A 19,967-nucleotide genomic window follows, 5' to 3' on the forward strand; every position below is an offset into this window, starting at 1 on the left:
CCACCTGTTTTTTGGTCCCATTCTGATTCTCCCTTTCTTCCAAGCGTTTGTGTGACGAGTGGGGTTGTTACAGTCATAGAGCCCTTTAGCAGTCTCTTGCCAAGACCTCAAAGGTTTCTGACCACCTCGTGGTTACTCTTGCTGTTCGACATGACATACAGTCCAGGACAAGTGCACAGGCTGGCAAGAAAAGGAATTGTGCAGGTAATGAAGATATAATGTCAGTGGGCTAGCCCACTGGCCGAGGATAAATGTGTCCTTTCTGTAGATAAATGGTGTCATTGCTGGACTATTTATCCCACGACAGAGCCTGTTTCCATGACTCTGTTTCTGCTCTGCCAGATGATTAACGATGTAGATTTTGTCTTTCTGCACGAGGGCTGCAGTCGTGATAGGTGCACACTTGCACACTACCCCAAAAGCCAGCGCCTCTAGAGGCCAGGCCAGCTGGACTCCTCTGCCCAAATAATCAGGAAGCATCATATCTATAAAAGGAGTCTCCGACTCACATTTCCTACCTGGAACTTTTTGATAAAGGAAAAGGCCAGAAGTCTGATTGAATGATTGACTAGTGTAGATTCCATTTGGGAAGACACACACGTTATCAGCACCCACTGGCTCGGTCTCCCTCGTGCTAGTTGAGTCTCTTCAGATTCCTCTGGAGTGGAGATGGCATCATGGTGGAGTCAGCAGCAAACGCATGAGGGGCAGGAAAGTTGCTTTTTCTCTTTGTTTTCTCAAAGAATCCTAGACTTGATTTGCAGTGGAGCTGACCTATGGTAGACCATCAGCCTCAGGTTAGATGGTAGGCGAAAGGAGAAAAAAAAATTTTTTTAAGTAGTTTTCCTTTATTTTGTTCCATTTAAGCTAAAATATATATGTTAAAGATCGGGGATTTGATTGACACGAATTGTGTAGTCTTCCGTGAGTAAAAGAAAAATATCACAGCATAATTATTTCTGGAGTGCCACATATTAATAATGTTTTTCTTTCTGTGGATCAGTGGCATCTCTGCTACTCACCTTAACACTGCGTGTGTGCTAATTGAAGGCAGCCTTACACTGACAGCTGCAAAGTACCATGGAAACCTACAACAATAGGGGTTCTGTTCTCTTGTGACTAACAGAGTGGATAATTTATTTCCCTCTCCCCGCCCCCACTTACATTTCTCCAGATCAAGTGCGGAACAGCTACCAGCTCTGCAACAACGGTACCCTGCGGGTGCTGTACGCCAACGGGATGGGCGTCAGCTTCCACAGCGAGCCCCACGTCCTAGCGGGCACCATCACCCCCACCATTGGGCGCTGCAACATCTCGCTGCCCATGGAGAATGGCCTGAACTCCATCGAGTGGCGCCTAAGAAAGGAACAGATTAAAGGCAAAGTTACCATCTTTGGCAGGAAGCTCCGGGTAAGTCAGTCCACCCAACTTGTCCCCACAAAGTGGTAGGGGACACCCCCTCTCCTCCAGAGCTGAGGCCATCTCCCAGTTCCCAAGCTTCCATTGTGCCTTTCTCTCTTCCCTGAGAGAGACACGTGAGCCACATCCTGCTGGGACTCAGACCTCGGAGAAAACGTTCTGCATTTCCTAGGACTAGAAAAGCTGGGGATTTACCTTAAGCTATAAGCAGAGAACCCTCTGGTCTTCTTTTCACACTCGCTATCTTCTCTGTCAACTTTCACTGTTTGCCCAACTCAACAAATGAATTGGTGCCCATGGCTACTGTACTGACAGTTTTATAATGTGCTCTTTACGCTCAAGGAGTGGACAGTCCGGTAGAATGTATAAACCTCAGGATAATCCGATGGGTTAAGTGAGTAGAGAGAGGAACATCCAGGGCTTGGTGGCATCACAGAGGAGGTGCTACTATCCAGCCTGCAGGCATCAGGGAAGGCTTCCTAAGAGGAAGTAACAAGCAAACTGCAGCAGGAAGTTTTAACCAACTCTAGCTTCCCCAGACTAGGTAACGTACCCACAAGTTACAGCTTTAAAAACCAATATATAACATGTATTGAGGACTTTTATGATGAGAGCACTACATTAAATGCTTTACTTGTATTGTCTTACTTTCAAGAGCCCTGTGGGAGTAGGTGTTATTATCTCCCTTTTTCAGATGAGGAAACAGAGGCTCTGGGACGCTAAATAACCGGTCCAAGGGTACAGCGGCTAGCAAACAAACAGCAAAGCCAGGACTCAGCCCCAGTTCTGTCTGTCTGTCTCACTTGCCCGGATTCATAACCATCAGGCCTCACAGCCTCCTGATTAGAGCAACAGTCATCCAGATAATCTGGTTCCTGCTCTGTTCACTTACGTGGCATCAAAAGGGACTGGTTCTTACCATCAGGCTCTCCCTCGCACTGGGGAGTATCCTCGGGATCTCGGTCTTCATCAAAGTCAGCACCTATTTATTGAACCCCTAACTAGGAGCCAGGCACTGTGCTATGCGCTGGAGCTACATGGCACAACAGGGGCCGCAGATAAGAAGTCAACTAACAGATCAAATCATTGCAGATTGAGATACTCACCAGGAAGATGGTAAATAATGCAATACGGCAGGGTTTAACACATGCTTTGCTTTGGAATTCCTGAGATGAGATTAGAAGGCTGACGCTCAACAAAACCTGGGTCATAACTTCTGCCGTGTTATTGGATTGAAATCCAGCCAGCCCAGGTGACCTCCCTGCAGAGCCAGACCACTCCATGTTAAGATTCCGCCCTCGCCTTTGTCTGGCTGGAGTTTAATTCTCCACGTTAGGTTATCAGCAGTCTCCCATGTTTTTCTTCCTCTGCTGGTATCTGCAAAGTTGCAAGCTGCAGTATCTTCCTAAAGACAAAAATGAAATGAGATTAGTAGCTAAATCCTTAATGACTGGATTTCAGGGCTGTATAATTGATTTTTGATACACTGCACCATAGAAGTTGATTAGAAATAGTAATCGTGCCTTTTCTCTGATAAATCAGTGATGCATTTTTGACTAAAAGTTTTTCAAAATAAAGATAAATGCAGCCCTAAAATAAAATGGCTATAATCCCAACTCTGAATATTAAAAATCGTAATAATGGTACTCATGGTAATTAGCAGAAGTTAGGCACGCAAGTCTCATAACTGAATTTCTGCCAGGGTTAGATTTGCTGGCATCATGTTTATGCAAATCGAAACACAGCTTTATCTATCAACACCTCAACATTTAATTGTCTGGTGTTAGTTCCTGTAACAATAATCACATATCCATTTAGCTCTCTTAAATGAAAATCACTATGAGATTATAACAGGTTGAGTGGACTGAAAATGTAATTTGAAAATGAGGGAGAAAGCCTGGAATTTATTTGCATCTCATTTATTTTAATTCAATTCATAAATTGTTTAGTGAATGAAATAAAAGCAACCCCTGGAAATTGCCAGGGAGCAGGTGGGAGAAGGTAGAGAGGGAAAGTGGAGTGTCACATGTGAGTCGTGTGACGTGAGCTATCCCGGAGGCCAGGATTTCAAGGGAAGGGGTATGTCACTGTATCAGTCAGGGGAGGATGGGGTGTGATCGGTTAACAAATGTGAACAAATAAGCCCTGAAATCAGGGCTTAATGAGCAGGGCTAGACAGGGCAGGCATCACTGCCATCCCCCCTGGTGAGAACACAGTGGGGTGACTTCAACTTAACTGCAAGGAAGCTCAGGAAATGGTGTCTTTCTGCATGCCTAAGGAGACAATGAAAGGAGATTTGGTGACCATGTAGCAGGGTCCCTGCCATCCCGATCAGGGCTGAGGGTTGCTTCATAGAAGAGTTGGAATCAGTTCTACAGAGCAGTAGGAATTAGCCAGGCAAAGATATATCAGCAAGGGGTGATCAGAGTGTCGCCTGTAAAAAGGCAGAGAGGTCCCAAAGAAAAGGAATGTCATTGCAGAAAACTAACTCAGTGTGGCCAGAGAGTTGGTCAGGGTTAGGGTGGGAAGGGAATGGAAGGGCATAGTTTGCTAGGCTGGCATTTATCCTGAGGACAGTGGCAGGGCTGTTCCAGGGTTTGGTTAGCAGAGCGACGTGTTGGGATTTGTCGCGTTAGAAAGACCTCTCAGGCTTCCTCGGGTGCAGAGGAAGATAGATCAGACGGGGACAGGATAGGAGGAGAGGGGTAATCCAAACAAGAAACGAAATCATTAGCAGAGAAGACAGAGGGACATCTGAGAGCTACTGAGCACACACAATTAACAGGATTTGGCAGCTCGCAGGGTTGCTGTGTCATGCTCACCTTTTAAGGGGCCCCTTCCGTGATCATGTAGACTGAGAAGCCAAGAACCCCTTCAGGGGCTGGACTGCCAGGCTCTGTGGAGGGAAGAGGCAGGGAACTGAACCCCAAGACAGAGATGTGAGATTCTGACAGCCCCAGTGCTGCCACTTGCAACAGGGAAGAAACTGAATGAACTTGCAGGTGCTACCACTGAAGCAGCACCATGTAATTGTTGCTCCCCACCCGCCATGGATAAGAAGGGATTTGGAGAGCATCTCTGGTGTGGTAACTGAAGGTCTCATGCATTGAGGCAAATCGCCTGACCTTCCCCAGGGACTGGCAAGCTCCCGGCAGCCTGGCCAGTTGAGTGACGTGAGGGCTCAAGGCTCTGAGCATCCCTGGAGTTTACCGAAAATCTCGGTGAAGATATTACCATAGAACAGTACCCAGTGAAACTAGGTACCCCTTCCTCCAGCATTCCAGCCAAGGGCACCTCTCAGGTGAGGAACGCGTCAGCAGCTCTTACATAAAGGCTGGTGAAATGTAAAATAGTGGATGGATGGACCGTGGCCACCCGCTTCCACCAAAATCTTTATGGCTTGGTTGCTTTGGCAAAATCTCGAGAGGTTGTCCGTGCCCAAACTCAAAGTAGGGAAGGTCTTCATGATGCCTCCCAAGGATTTCTCCAGGAATCTCACTTGAAAGAGTCCTCCTCCCTCAGGCCCTCACCACCCACCACCCTTTCCTGTTTCCTCTGGCCTTCAAAAAACTCACAAAGCTGTTACATCAGGGTACCTGTAAGCTCCATGAGCACGAGGACCATCTCACCGCTGTATCCCTGGTGACAAGTGCCATGGGATGGGCATTCAGACAGTGGGTGACAAAGGAAGGTATGATGACCATGCCCCCTTCTAAGGCGCCTCCTTGGAACATGCTTAGTGCATAAATGCCTCCATATCTGTCAGGGATCTTTCCACTGCAAGAGACAGGAAGTGCACTCAAATTAGCTCAATTAAAAAGGGCATGCGTTGTCTTGCCTCGCGGGCCGCTACCAGAGAGGAGCTAGCCTTAGCGACTTCACCAGCTCAAATGATATCATCAGGTTGACATCCTTCTCTCAGCCCCCTTCCATCTCTTAGCAGTATTTCCCTTGACACTTAGCCTAATTTACCCCTACATTCGACTGGTGACCTCTTCACCCTGGGAATCAGGCAGACTTGGCTAAAGATGACTCCAGACTGATATCCCAGTTCAGCTTAGTGACCCAGGGGGAAGAGGAAGCAATCTCTTACAGAATTAAAATCTAAAATCCCTTGGAAGAACTCTGAATGGCCTGGCACAGATGAAATGGCAGTCACACCCCGGGGCCAATCACTGGTCAGGCAGGTGGGGGTCTGTGATTGGCTGGGTCACACGTGGACACGTGTCTCGTGTGATGGACATCTCAGTAAAAACTCCTAGATGGGGAAACCTTAGAGAAAGGGGGTGCTACACCCACAGAAGGAAGAGATGGTTAAATCACACTCATACACACCCAGGTATATTCTTCATCCTCCCCCCCTCCAAAGCCTAATCATAAAGCGAACTTCTGGTCCTGAGGACCTCTTAATGCATTAATGCCCCTCCCCTCCAGCAAGACTTTTTTCTAGACTTTTGGAAGAGAGAACTGAAACCTCCTCCTGTTACGATTTAAAACTTCTGCTCTTTCCTAAGATGGGTTTAGTGCGTGATTCTCTCTGATAAGGAAGGCATATAACCACCCTCTAGGATATTTCCTCCTGATTATGATTTACATAGAGATTGCAAAAGCAAGAAACAGCTACATGTGTAGGTAGCAGAACAAAAGGAAAATTGCTTCCCAGATAATCTTCCATCATGATACTGGTATTAGTGTTATTAGTATTCCAGGAAGTGGGAGTTAGTAATTTTGTTTTGGTTTCTGTATGATTAATATGACATTGCAATTACACGTTGGCTCGTGTTACTTTTACTTTTGTGGCAAATGACAGTGACGCAGGAACAAGGTGGGGGGGCGGGTGTGCACGTGTGCCTGTGAACGCACGCACGTGAACTCAGTTCTGCATGGAACCCACTCAGGTAGGTCTGTTAACATATGCAGTCATCGCAAAAGCCTGAATTTTATCAGCCCTCCCTGCCACAGTGCATTCATTCTACACCAACCAACGTTTTATTTTTTCAAACACCTATTGCGTTCCTGGCACTGTACGAGACACTGAGTGTATGTTAGTGAACAGACAAGACACTGAATTCTGAGCAGTGCTCGTGCAGGCAGAACTTGCTATAAATGTAATATTAGCTTAAATAATATATAATTGGAAGGGTAAGCCTCTGCAAAATATATTCAACAATGTATCCCCCAAGCAAACATTACTTTCGGATGACTTGCTTGCTGTTTTGATTGGTGCGATGGAAAAGTGGAAAGACCCTCATGGAGCTTTATGCTGTAACAAGGGGAAACAGATAATAATCAAATAAGTTACAAATAGTGTAAAGAAATGGTGATGGGTGCTGTGGAAAAAAAAAAAACTGGTTGAGATAACAGGGAGTGTCTGATTTAGGTTAAGGCCACTCTAGGAAGATGACATTTGGGGTGAGAACTGAATGAAGAGTAGGAAATTTTCAGGAATGGAATGGCAAGAAAGCCTTCTGTGCTAAGGTACCAGCATGTGCAAAGGCCCTGAGGCAGAACATGAGCCAGTGTAGCTGGAGCAGACTAGCTGGGGGGTTGGTGAGGTCAAGGGATTGGGGCCTGACTGGTGCTGCTAAGGATCTTAGAAGCATAGACGTCCTCCCCAGATGTACCCACTGTTGAACACAAAGGAGCATTCATCTGCAGGCTGGACTGCCTTCCCTGCTTCTGAGAGGCTAGGAGACACGCAACATACTTGAATTCTACAAGTTCAGGTTGCAGGATGACAAGTCCAAGTCCGTTCAGGTCGTCTGGGCTGAGGCTCCATATCAGACACCCCTCTTCTCTGCCACATCCCTACCTATGGACCACCTGACCCCACTAGAACACTCCCACAGCATCGGAAGTGAGGTTCTCTGCCTGGGCAGGGCCCTTGCTTACCACCCGAGCTTTCACCTGCTGACTGCCCCCTCTGGAATATTCTCCCTGACTCATCTCCTGCCCTCACCTGTGAAGTCTCATACTTTGGGCCCCACTGAGGCAGCAGTTCCTCTGGGCAACTGGCCTCGTCCGTCCAGTTCTGGCTCCGTGTCCCTCCTCCGTTCCCATAGTGCCTTCCTCTGTTCACTCATCACCACACGAATGTTTTTCATTGTTGGTTCATGTGTCTTTATTCTCCTCTGACCTGTAAGGTCATGAGGTCAGGGGCCCTAACTGTCCTGCTCTAGTTTAAATATTGGTCACATTAACAAGCACAGAGTAGGTGCTCAGTCAATGCTGAATGAGTGGATGTGATTTTAAGTTGACATCATGAAAATCCTCTCCCTCCAACCTCTGTCTATTAAGTTCTAGGTCTCGGGGGTTCCTCCCAGAATGACTCCAATTGCTCTTTAGAATGAAGGAAGCCTTTCAGATACTTGGAAGTCACAAATGTCCTGCTCACATTTTCTCATCTCAGTTTTTCGTATTAGAGCTTAGATCATCAGAGCTGCCAGCGTGCTTATACTTGGTCTAATTCAACCCCCTTACTCACAAATGTTTGAGCACCAAGCGTGTTCCAAAATAATAGAGACACTAAGAAAAATAAGATAAAGTCTCTACCCACTAGGAGCTCACAGGCCATGACAGATAAGGAAACTGAGGCATGACCAGTAAAGGTTCTGCTTTGTAATGACAAAACTGATCAGTGTTAAGACTGCAACTCAGGGCTTCCCTGGTGGCGCAGTGGTTGAGAATCTGCCTGCCGATGCAGGGGACACGGGTTCGAGCCCTGGTCTGGGAAGATCCCACATGCCGCGGAGCAACTAGGCCCGTGAGCCACAACTACTGAGCCTGCACATCTGGAGCCTGTGCTCTGCAACAAGAGAGGCCGCGATAGTGAGAGGCCCGCGCACCACCATGAAGAGTGGCGCCCGCTTGCCGCAACTGGACAAAGCCCTCGCACCGAAACGAAGACCCAACACAACCAAAAATAAAAGTAAAATAAACAAACCAATGAATGAACCGACATTTAAAAAAAAAAAAACTGCAACTCAAATTCAGGTCTCTCCACCTTTCTACCTCACTGCCATCCAAAATAGCACATCATCCAAAAATCATGTTTGCTTGGGGAATACATTATTTAATGTGTTTGCAGAGGCTTACCCTTCTAATTATGCATTATTTAAGCTAATATTAAATTTATAGCAAGTTGTTACATCTGCTCCATCCCTGATCCCATCATAGCATGGAGTCTTGTATGGGAGCTGCTTTTTAAATCCCAGAGGACTGACCCAGAAAGGAAATGAAGATGTCATCTAGGCCAGGCTTTTCCTCTGGGCAGGTGAATAACTAAACTCTCCAAGCAGGGAGGTCTGCTTTTCAGCTTCCCCAGACATGGAGAATCTCTTGCCCTCCCTCACTAATCTTTTCTGGGTTTCCCAGACGTGAAGTGGGATGGGCAAGGGATTCCGCTGTAAGTCTAACTGACGTCTCTCCTGCTGTGCTACAGTGCCATTTCCAGGAGGGGATCCATGCCAGTGTTCACTTCCTCTTTCCAGTTTCTCGATTCGCCAGCTCCCAACGTTGCCCCTCAAGCTAAGTTAGAGTCACCAGTTATAGGCCCAGCAGGGCCATTTTAATGACAGCGTTTCCTTTTCTTAGGGTTTTTTTTTACAAGGCTCCTTGTGACAGGCGTGTGCCTGGAGAGATCAAAACATTCTGGAGGGAGATTCCACATCGGGAAACTACTTCCCAAAGTCTGCCCTCTGCAAAAATAAAAACCATGCTAAAGAGCTGAGTTTTATTAACTGGGCAAGCCAGGCTGAGGAAAATGCCCAATAATTAAAAATAATGGCTTCCTTACAAACACAAAATTGTATTAATTTAAAAACCGGTTTCTCTATCACTGAATACCTACTGAGCTGGCTGGGAAGGGAATTATGCTGATCCTGGCAGTGAAAATAATTCAAAATAACTTTTATGTTCTCCAGGAAGCCTGAAGGTTAATTTAAATATTTTTAGATGGAATTCAGAATAAGAGAACAGTGTGGCTAAATGAAAGCTCCTGCACACTCTGAAGGTGGGTGCAGGTGCCTATGAAGAGAGGAGCATGCCTGTCAGACCCTCCAAGATCTCGAACCCCATAGCCCAGGCACCTCCTCTTTAATAAAGGGACCCTCACAATTAAACATATTTGACTAGATTATACGGCGGGCCTGAACTCCTTGACTCAGCTTCCAGTGAATTTATTATATTTAAGTATTAGAAAGATCAGGCATTTTTATAGAAATTATGTATTTCAAAAGTTAACTCAGCGACATCACCAAGATGGGAACATAGGTCATCCCTGACTTTGCCCTCACAAGCACAGCAGCTAACAAGGATTCATATGGACAGGAAACCACCAAGAGCATCCTAGAACACAGGGTGAGGCTGAGCCACACCCCACCCCACCCCACCCCCACGCCTTGCACCACAGAGATCAAGACGTGTATCAGAAGGGTAACAGGAGCAGCTGCACACTGACTGCATTGCCCCTCCCCCAGGCCAACACAGCTCCACTAGTGGGAAAAGAGAGCTCGTGGGTGACATCTGGGACCCTCAGCATTGTGAGCTGCTTTGTGAGAGCGGCTACCCCACAGGGACTGCAGGAGAATCTGCAGGGCTCAACCACTGGGGAGCTGATCCTGATGGAGAAAGAGGGAGGGGCTTGCAACAACCAGCACTCAGATCTCGGTAGACCGAGTCCCTCCCTGCAGCGCCCAGGTAGTAATCCCAACCAGCAGCTTTGCTCAGCTGCAGAACCAAGTCAGTCTGAGCAGGGAACTTGGCAGGGTGCAAGCCAGGTCCTCAAATGAGGAGTTTTACCAGCTCTGGAGGCTGATCTGCCCACTTCCCCCTCCAAGGCATGGAAACCCAGTAATGCTCAAGCCAGGAGGCAGGCAGGCAGAGCTGATTGCCCCAGAGCAAAGTCAGTACCAGGCATGGAGGGTTCCCCTGATATGCCCAGACAGGGGGAGTTCATTCACAGCCCCATTGCTGCTAAGTGTAGCTCTCGGCCCCTTCTAACCAGAAAGCCTGTTCAGAAAATTTGGGAGATGCCTGAAATGGACCCTCCTGCCCCACCCAGGCATGAGAGCAGATCCTAGGCCTACCAGCTGCTGAGTGTGTCTCCCCACCCTGACTGGCCAGGGGGACTGGTGGGAACATGTAGAGGCTGTATAGCACAGCAGGCTCGAACAGAGAGGTGGGCAGGCAGAGTTGATAACCTGCAAAGCAAAGCCAGTGGCCCTATTTGGCCAGGGAACTTGGGGCAGAGGTTGGTTTGAATCAAGATCACAAACAAATGTCCTTACAAACCTTGGAGCTAGTTCTTCCACTGCGCCCAAGCAGGGAAACTAATTTGTAGCCCCACTCATTGCTGACTATAGGCTTCAGTCCACCCGACCAAGGAACCTAACCACAGCACATGGGAAGCTATGTAGCCCATCCATCTGCCCTGCTTACAGTGGCACTTGAACAGAGAGGTTTTTCCCATCTGCAGAGCAAAACCTGTAGCCCCCATCTGGAGAGGGAACTCAGTATACACTCTTCCCAAATTCAAGTCCTGAAACAAGCCGTGCAGACCCTGGATTCCATTCTGCTGCCCCACTAGGGCAGGGCAGATACCTACTGCTAAGTACAGTACCCAGGCCCAATGGTCTAGTAAGCCTGACCAGAGAACCCAGGCAACTGCAGAGCCCATCCCTCAGCCTCACTTCGGCAGGGAACCAAGACAAGAGTCCTATCCAACTGTTCTCCGTCAGCAGCACACCCTCCCACCCCTGCCCTCAGAGCTCAGGCAGTTGCCTCATCCAAAAATAGACCCTGATAGCAAGCCCCAGCTGCTCAAGGTCGTTATCAGCAGACAGTTGCAGAAACTGAAACTGAGCTAACTGGCGAAGAATTCTCTCTACCAAAGCAAACCTACAAAGTCTAGAAGAGAGATCACTTACTCAAATGCACAGATACCAATGTAAGGAATTAAAGCTCATGAAAAATCAGGGAAATATGATACCACCAAAGGAAACTAAGAGAACTTCAGTAACTGAGCCTATTTAAATGAATATCTATGAACTGTCAGCCAAAGAATTCAAAATAGTCCTCTTAAAGAACTTTAGTGAAATGCAAGAACACAGACAAATGAAATTAGGAAAACAATTCATGAACATGACAAGAAGTTGAACAAAAATAAAAACCATGAAAAAAATTCTAGAGCTGAAAAATACAATAACTAAACTGAAGAATTCAATTAAGAGCTTCAGAAGCAGACTCAATACAGAAGAAAAAAAAGTCAGCAACGTGGAAGACAAGACAGTTGAAATTATCCAGTCAGAGGAGCAAAAAAGAAAAAAAAAAAAGAAAGAAAAACAGTGATGAAAGCCTTTGCACTTATGAGACACAAGCCCCCCACCCCCACACAAAAAAAGAATATTTGCATTATGAGAACTCCAGAAGAGAAAGAGAAAGGAACAGAAAGTATACTTAAAGCAATAATGGCTGAAATCTTCCCAAACCAAAAAAGAGAAATGGATATCCAGATCAATGAGGCCCAAAAGACCCCAAATAGGTTGAGCCCAAATAGGACTATACTGAGACACATTGCAATTAACATTGTCAAAAGTCAAAGATAAAGAAAGTTGAGAGCAGCAGGACAAAAGACAGACATTACATACAAGGGAATCTCCATGAGACTAACAGCAGGTTTCTCAACAGAAACTTTTCAGGCCACAAGGGAATGGGATGATATATTCAAAATATTGAAAGGGAGGGCTTCCCTGGTGGCGCAGCGGTTGAGAGTCCACCTGCTGATGCAGGGGACATGGGTTTGTGCCCCAGTCCGGGAAGATCCCACATGCCATGGAGAGGCTGGGCCCGTGAGCCATGGCCACTGAGCCTGCACATCCGGAGCCTGTGCTCCGCAACGGGAGAGGCCACGACAGTGAGAGGCCCACGTACCACAAAAAAATCAAAACAAAAAAACCTGTAAACCAAGAATTCTATACCCAGCAGAGGTGTCCTTATAAATGAAGGAAGGAAAAGACTCATGAGCAAACAAGAGCAAGGGAGTTCACCACCATTAGACCTGCCTTACCAAAATGGTAAGGGAGTTTTTGAGTGGAAGTAAAAGGTCACTAATTAGCATCATAAAAACAGAAGAAAGTAGCATAAAACTCATTTTAATGGTAAACATATAGTCAAAATTAGATTATGTAATATGGTAAGAGTAGTGTGAATTCACTTACAACTCTAGTTATAAGTTTAAAAAAATAATCATAACTACTATAATCTGTTAGTAGTTTCATAGTATTAAAAATATGTAAACTGTAACATCAATACCCAAAATGTGAGAAGTAAAAGTGTAAATTTCAAGAGTTATATTAAAGCTAAGTTGTTATCAGCTTAAAATAGAATGTTATCATTTTAAGATATTTTACGTAAGCCTCATGGTAACCACAAAGGGAAAAACCTGTAGTAATTACATGGAAGAACATGATAAAGAAGTCAGAGAACACTGGTACCAAAAGACATCAAAACACACACCAAAAAAAGACAGCAAGGGGAATTCCCTGGTAGTCCAGTGGTTAGGACTCCACACTTCCACTTCAGGGAGCCCAGGTTCGATCCCTGGTCAGGGAACTAAGATCCCACAAGCTGCACAGTGCAGCCAAAAAAAAAAGGGCAACAGGATATGAAAAGGGGAACAATGCATCTATAAGAAAGCCAGAAAATGATGAATAAAATGACAACAGTAAGTCCTTACTTATCAATAATTACTTCAAATGCAAACATTAAATTCTCTAATTAAAATACAGAATGGCTGAATTGATTTAAAAAAAAAAAGATCCAACAATATGCTGCCTTATATGATACTCACTTTAGCCTTAAAGACATGTATAGACTGAGAGTGAAAGGATAGAAAAGATATTTCAAATAATAATCCCCAGAAAAGCAAGAGTAGCTATACTTATAGGAAACAAAAGAGACTTTAAACTAAAAATGATAAAAAGAAACAGAAAAGTTCATTATATACTGATAAAGAGGTCAATCCATTAAGATATAACAATTATAAATATTTATACACTCAACACTGAAGCATCTAAATATATAAAACAAAAACAGAGCTAAAAGGAGAAATAAATGGCAACACAAAAATAGTTGGGAACTTTAATATCCCACTTTCAACAATGGATAGATCCTTCAGACACAGAATCAATAAGGAAACAGCAGATTTGACCAATGCTGTAGACAAAATAGACCTTACAGACATATACAGAACATGCTGTCTGACAACAGCAGAAAACACATTCTTCAAGCACCCATGGAACAATTTCTAAGATAAACTGTATGTTGGGCCACCAAACAAGGCTTAGCAGATTAAAGAAGATTGAAATCATAGCAAGTTTCTCCTCTGACCACAGTGGGATGAAACTAGAAATCAGTAACAGGAGGAAAACTAGAAAATTTACAAATACATGGAAATTTTAAAACACTCTCCTGAGCAACCAATGGATCAAAAACAAACTAAAGCGGAAATTTTAAAAGTATTTTGAGACAAATGAAAATGGAAATACAACATACCAAACCTTATGGGATACAGCAAAAGCAGTTCTAAGAGGGAAGTTCACAGCAACAAACACCTGCACTAAGAGGCAAGAAAGATTCCAAAGAAACAACCTAACTCTATGCCTTAAGGAACTAGAAAAAAGGAGAACAAACTGAGCCCAAGGTTACCAGAAGGAAGGAAATAAAAAAGCAGAAATAAATAAAGAGAACAAGAAAACAATAGATGATATAAAACAAACTCACAGTTGGTTCTTTGAAAAGATCAACAAAACTGACAAACCCTTAGGTACACCAACCAAGGCAAAAAGAGAAGGGACCCAATCAACAAAATTATAAATGAAGGGCTGCCCTGGTGGTGCAGTGGTTAAGAATCCGCCTGACAGTGCAGGGGATACGGGCCCTGGTTCAGGAAGATCCCACATGTTGCAGAGCAACTAAGCCCATGTGCCACAACTACTGAGTCCACATGCCACAACTAATGAAGCCCACGTGCCTAGAGTCCATGCTTCACAACAAGAGAAGCCACCGCAACGAGAAGCCCGCGCACTGCACCAAAGAGTAGCTCCCGCTCACTGCAACTAGAGAAAGCCCTTGCGCAGCGACGGAGACCCAACACAGCCAAAAATAGAATAAAATAAATTTATTAAAAAAAATTATAAATGAAGAAGGACACATTACAATTTATACTACAGAAATACAAAGGATCATAGGAGGCTCCTCTGAACAACTATACACCAACAAACTGAATAACCTAGAAGAAATGGAAATTTCTTAGAAACATACAAGTTACCAACACTGCCTCAGGAAGAAATAGACAATTTGAACAGATCAATTACTAATAAGGAGACAATCAGTAACCAGAAATTGCCCAATGAAGATAAGCTCAGGATCAGATGGCTTCACTGGTGAATTTTCCCAAACATTTTAAGAAGAATTAATACCAATCATTCTCAAACTCTTTCAAAAAAATTAAGAGGAGGGGAACACTCCCCCAAGCTTATTTTACAAGGCCAGCATTATCCCAATACCAAAACCAGAAAAGAAAACTACAGACCAATATCCCTAATGAATATAGATGCAAAAATTCCCAATAAAATACTACCAAACCGGGCTTCCCTGGTGGCGCAGTGGTTGAGGGTCCGCCTGCCGATGCAGGGGACACGGGTTCGTGCTCCCGTCCGGGAGGATCCCGCGTGCCGCGGAGCGGCTGGGCCCGTGAGCCATGGCCGCTGAGCCTGGGCGTCCGGAGCCTGTGCTCCGCAACGGGAGAGGCCACAGCAGTGAGAGGCCCGCATACCACCAAAAAAAAAAAAAAAAAAAAAAAAAATACTACCAAACCAAATTCAGCAGTGCATTAAAAGAATCATTCACCATGACCTAGTGGGATTTACCCCTAGGATGCAAGGATGTTTCAACATATGCAAAATAGTCAGTGTGATACACCACATTAATAGAATGAAAGAAAAAACTCATATGATTATGTCAATGTATGCAGAAAAAAAGCATTTGACAGAATTCAACACCTGTCTGTGATAAAAACGCTTAACAAATTAGGTATAGATAGAACATACCTCAATAAAGGCCATATATAACAAGCCCATAGCTACATCATACTGAACAGTAAAAGGTTGAAAGCTTTTCTCCTAAGATCAGGATCAAGACAAGGGTGCCCACTCTCACCACTCCTATTCAACATAGTATTGAAAGTTCTAGCCAGAGCAGTCAGGCGAGAAAAATAAATAAAGGGTATCAGAATTGGAAAGGAAGAAGTAAAATTATCTCTATTTGCAGATGACATGATTTCATACATAGAAAATCCTAAATACTCTGCCAGAACACTGTTGGATATAATCAACAAATTTGGCAAGAGTGTAGGATACAAAATTAACATACAGAACTCAGTAGTGTTTCTATACACTCACAATGGATTATCTTAAAAAGAAATGAAGAAAATGATGCTATTTGCAATAGCATCAAAAGCAATAAAATACTTAGGACCAAATTTACTAAGGAGGTGAAAGATTTCTACTTTGAAAAATACAAGACACTGATAAAAGAAATCAAAGAAGACACAAATAAATGGAAAGGTGTCCCAATTTCATTGAATGGAAGAATTAAGATTGTTAAAATGTCAAAACTACCAAAAGCCATCTCTAGATTCAATGCAATCCCTATTATGATTCCAATGGCATTTTTTACAAAAGTAGAAAAGAAATTCTAAAATTTATATGGAACCACAACAGACCCCAATGACCAAAGAAATCCTAAGAAGGAAGAACAAACACTTCCTGGTTTCAAGCTAAACTGCTAAGCTACAGTCATCAAAACAGTATGGTACTGGTATAAAAGCAGACAGATAGACCAAAGGAATAGAACTGAGAGCCCAGAAATAAATTCAAGCTTGTATGATCAACTCTATTTGACAAGGGAGCCAAGAATACTCAATGGAGAAAAGATAATCTCTTCAATCAATGGTGCTGTGAAAATTGGATATTCACATATAAAATAATGAACCTAGACCCGTCTTAGACCTCTCACAGATATTAACTTGAAATTGATTAAAGACTTAAATGTAAGACTTGAAATGATCAAACTCATAGAGGAAAAAATAGGAAGAAGCTCCTTGATATGGGTCTTGGTAATGATTTTTTTGGATATGACACCTAAAGCACAATCAATAAAATCAAAAATGAACAAGTGAGAATACATCAACTATAAAGCTCTGCACAGCAAAAGAAACAATCAACAAAGGGAAATGATAATTACAAAATGGGAAAAAAATATTTGTGAACCATATATCTGATAAAGGGTTAACATCTAAAATTTATTTATTTATTTATTTATTTATTTTATTATATATATTTTTTTGCGTTATGCGGGCCCCTCACTGTTGTGGCCTCTCCCGTTGCAGAGCACAGGCTCCGGACGGGCAGGCTCAGCGGCCGTGGCTCACGGGCCCAGCCGCTGCATGGCATGTGGGATCTTCCCGGACCGGGGCACGAACCCGTTTCCCCTGCATCGGCAGGAGGACTCTCAACCACTGCGCCACCAGGGAAGCCCCCTAAAATTTATTTTAAAAACCTCATACAGGGCTTCCCTGGTGGCGCAGTGGTTGAGAGTCCACCTGCCGATGCAGGGGACACGGGTTCGTGCCCCGGTCCGGGAAGATCCCACATGCCGCGGAGCAGCTGGGCCCGTGAGCCACGGCCGCTGAGCCTGCGCGTCCAGAGCCTGTGCTCTGCAACGGGAGAGGCCACAACAGTGAGAGGCCCGTGTACAGCCAAAAAAAAAAAAACCTCATACAATCCAATGGCAAAAAAAAAAAAATTAAACATTGGATTGGGCAAAGGACCTGAATAGAAATTTTTCCAAAGAAGATATACAGATGGCCAACAGGTACATGAAAAGATGCTCAACATCACTAATCACTAGGGAAATGCAAATCAAAAACACAATGAGATACCACCTCACCACCACCCCCACCCCCCATTAGAATGACCATCCTAAAAAGACAAGAGTTAACAAATGTGGTGAGGATGTGGAGAAAAGGGAACTCTGTGCACTATTCGTGGGGTTGTAAATTGGTGCAGCCACTATGGAAAACAGTATGAAGTGTCCTCAAAAAATTAAAAATATAATAGAACTACTATATGATCCAGCAATTCTACTTTTGGGAATATGTCTGAAGGAAAAACACAATGGATATCTGTTTCCCCATGTTCATAGCAGCTATTTATAATAGCTAAAATATGGAAATATCCTAAGTGTCCACTGACAGTGAATGGATAAAGAAGTTGTGGCATACAATGTGGTACACAATGGAATGTTATTCAGTCATTAAAAAAATGAGGAAATTCTGCCATATGCAACAACATGGATGAACCTTGAGGGCATTGTGCTAAGTGAAATAAGTCAGACAGAGAAAGACCAATACTGTATAATCTCACTTACAGGTGTAATCTATAAAACAAACAAACAAACAAAAATCCCAAAACTTATAGTAAAAGAGATCAGATTTGTGGTTACCAGAGGCAGAGGTGGGGGAGGTAGAACTGGAGGAAGGTGATCAAAATGCACAAACTTCCAGTTATAAGATAAATAAGTGCTAGGTATGTAATGTACAACATGATGACCATGGTTAACCCTGCCATATGATATGTGTGGAAGTTGTTAAAGAAAAGTATTACATAATGACAAAGGGGTAAATCTAACAAGAGGATATAATATTTGTAAGTATTTATGCACCCAACATAGGAGCACCTAAATATATAAAGCAAATATTAACATATCTCAAGGGAGAAATAGACAGGAATACAACAATAGTAGGAGACTTAATACCCCACTTACATCAATGGATAGATTATCCAGACAGAAAATCAATAAGGAAACATTAGCCTTAAATGACATATAAGACCAGATAAATTTAACAGATATAAATAGAATGTTCCACCCAAAAACAACAGAATACACATCTCCTCAAGTGCACTTGGAACTTTCCCCAGGATAGATCATATATGAGGCCACAATACAATTCTTAAAAAATGTACAAGGTTGAAATCATATCAAGCATCTTTTCTGACCACAATGGTTTGAAACTAGAAATAGAACTCAGAAGAAGAAAACTAGAACATTCACAAGTATATGGAGATTAAGCAACATGCCATAGATCAATGAGTGAAACAAATCAAAAGAGAAGTAAAAAAAATACCTTGAGACAAATGAAAATGGCAATACAATATACTAACACTTAAGGGATGCAGAAAAAGCAGTTCTAAGAGGGAAGTTCATAGTGATAAATGTCTACCTGAAGAAACAAGAAAAATCATAAATACACAACCTAACTTTATACCTCAAATGAAGCCCAAAGTTAGTAGCAGGAAGGAATAATACGGATCAGAGCAAAAAAATGAACGAAACAGAGATTAAACAATAGCAAAAATTCAATGAAACCAAGAGCTAGTTCTTTGAAAAGATAAACAAGATTGACAAACCTTTAGCTAGACTTAAGAAAAAAGAGAGGACTCAGATAAATAAAATCTGAAATGGAGAAGAAATTACAATCGATATCACAGAAATAAAATGATCATACTAGATTACTATGAACAATTATACACCAACAAATGGACAACATGGAAGAACTGGATAAATTTCTAGAAACATACAAAGACTGAATCAAGAAGAAAGAGACCATCTGAACAGACCAATTACTAGGAAGGAGATTGAATCAGTAGTCAAAAACCTCCCACGAAACACAAGTCCAGGATCACATGGCTTCACTTGTGAATTCTACTTAACATTCAAAGAAGAATTGATACCAGTCCTTCTAAAAAGAATGCTTCCAAACTCATTTAACAAGGCCAGCATTGCCCTGAAACCAAAACCAGACAAGGACACTGCAAGAAATAAAATTACAGGCCAATATCCCTGATGGACATAGATGAAAAAATCCTCAACATAAGATTAGCAAACTGAATTCAACAATACATTTAAAGAATCATACATATGATCAAGTGAAATTTATTCCAAGGATGCAAGGATGGTTCAACATCGATAAATCAATGTGATACACATTTACAAAATAAAGGATAAAAATCATATGACCATCTCAATAGATGTGAAAAGCAATTGTCAAAATTCAACATCCATTTAGATAAAAACCTTCATCAAAGTGAGTGTAGAGGGAACGTACCTCAACATAATAAAGGCCATATATAATAAGCTCATACCTAACATCATAGTCAATGGTGAAAGGCTGAAAGCTCTTCTTTTAAGATCAGGAACAAGACAAGTACACCCACTCTTGCTACTTATATTCAACACAACATTGGAAGTCCTAGCCACAGCAATGAAGCAAGAAAAATAAGTAAAAGGCATCCAACTGGGAAAGGAAGAAGTAAAACAGTCACTATTTGTAGAACCCATGAAATTATATGTAAAACACCATAAAGACTTTACCAAAACAAAACAAAACAAAAAAAGAATTAAAAAATTCAGTAAAGTTGCAGGGTAC

At 43.1% G+C, this 19,967-nt stretch overlaps 1 protein-coding gene across 6 annotated transcripts in view; it reads left to right on the top strand.

The window, feature by feature from the left end:
• The window catches only part of TENM2 (teneurin transmembrane protein 2), a gene marked incomplete at its 5' end in the record, with an annotated part of 1,007,477 nt that overhangs the window by 955,136 nt on the left and 32,374 nt on the right, over nucleotides 1-19,967 (top strand). For all 6 annotated transcript variants that reach the window (XM_079702682.1, XM_079702683.1, XM_079702684.1 and 3 more), the window contains one exon: nucleotides 1,175-1,410. In XM_079702682.1, the coding sequence (XP_079558808.1) occupies nucleotides 1,175-1,410 (236 nt within the window). The remainder of the gene's footprint in view (nucleotides 1-1,174; nucleotides 1,411-19,967) is intronic.

The sequence above is a fragment of the Hyperoodon ampullatus genome (assembly GCF_949752795.1).
Source record: "Hyperoodon ampullatus genome assembly, chromosome: 4".
NCBI classification, from domain to species: Eukaryota; Metazoa; Chordata; class Mammalia; order Artiodactyla; family Ziphiidae; genus Hyperoodon; species Hyperoodon ampullatus.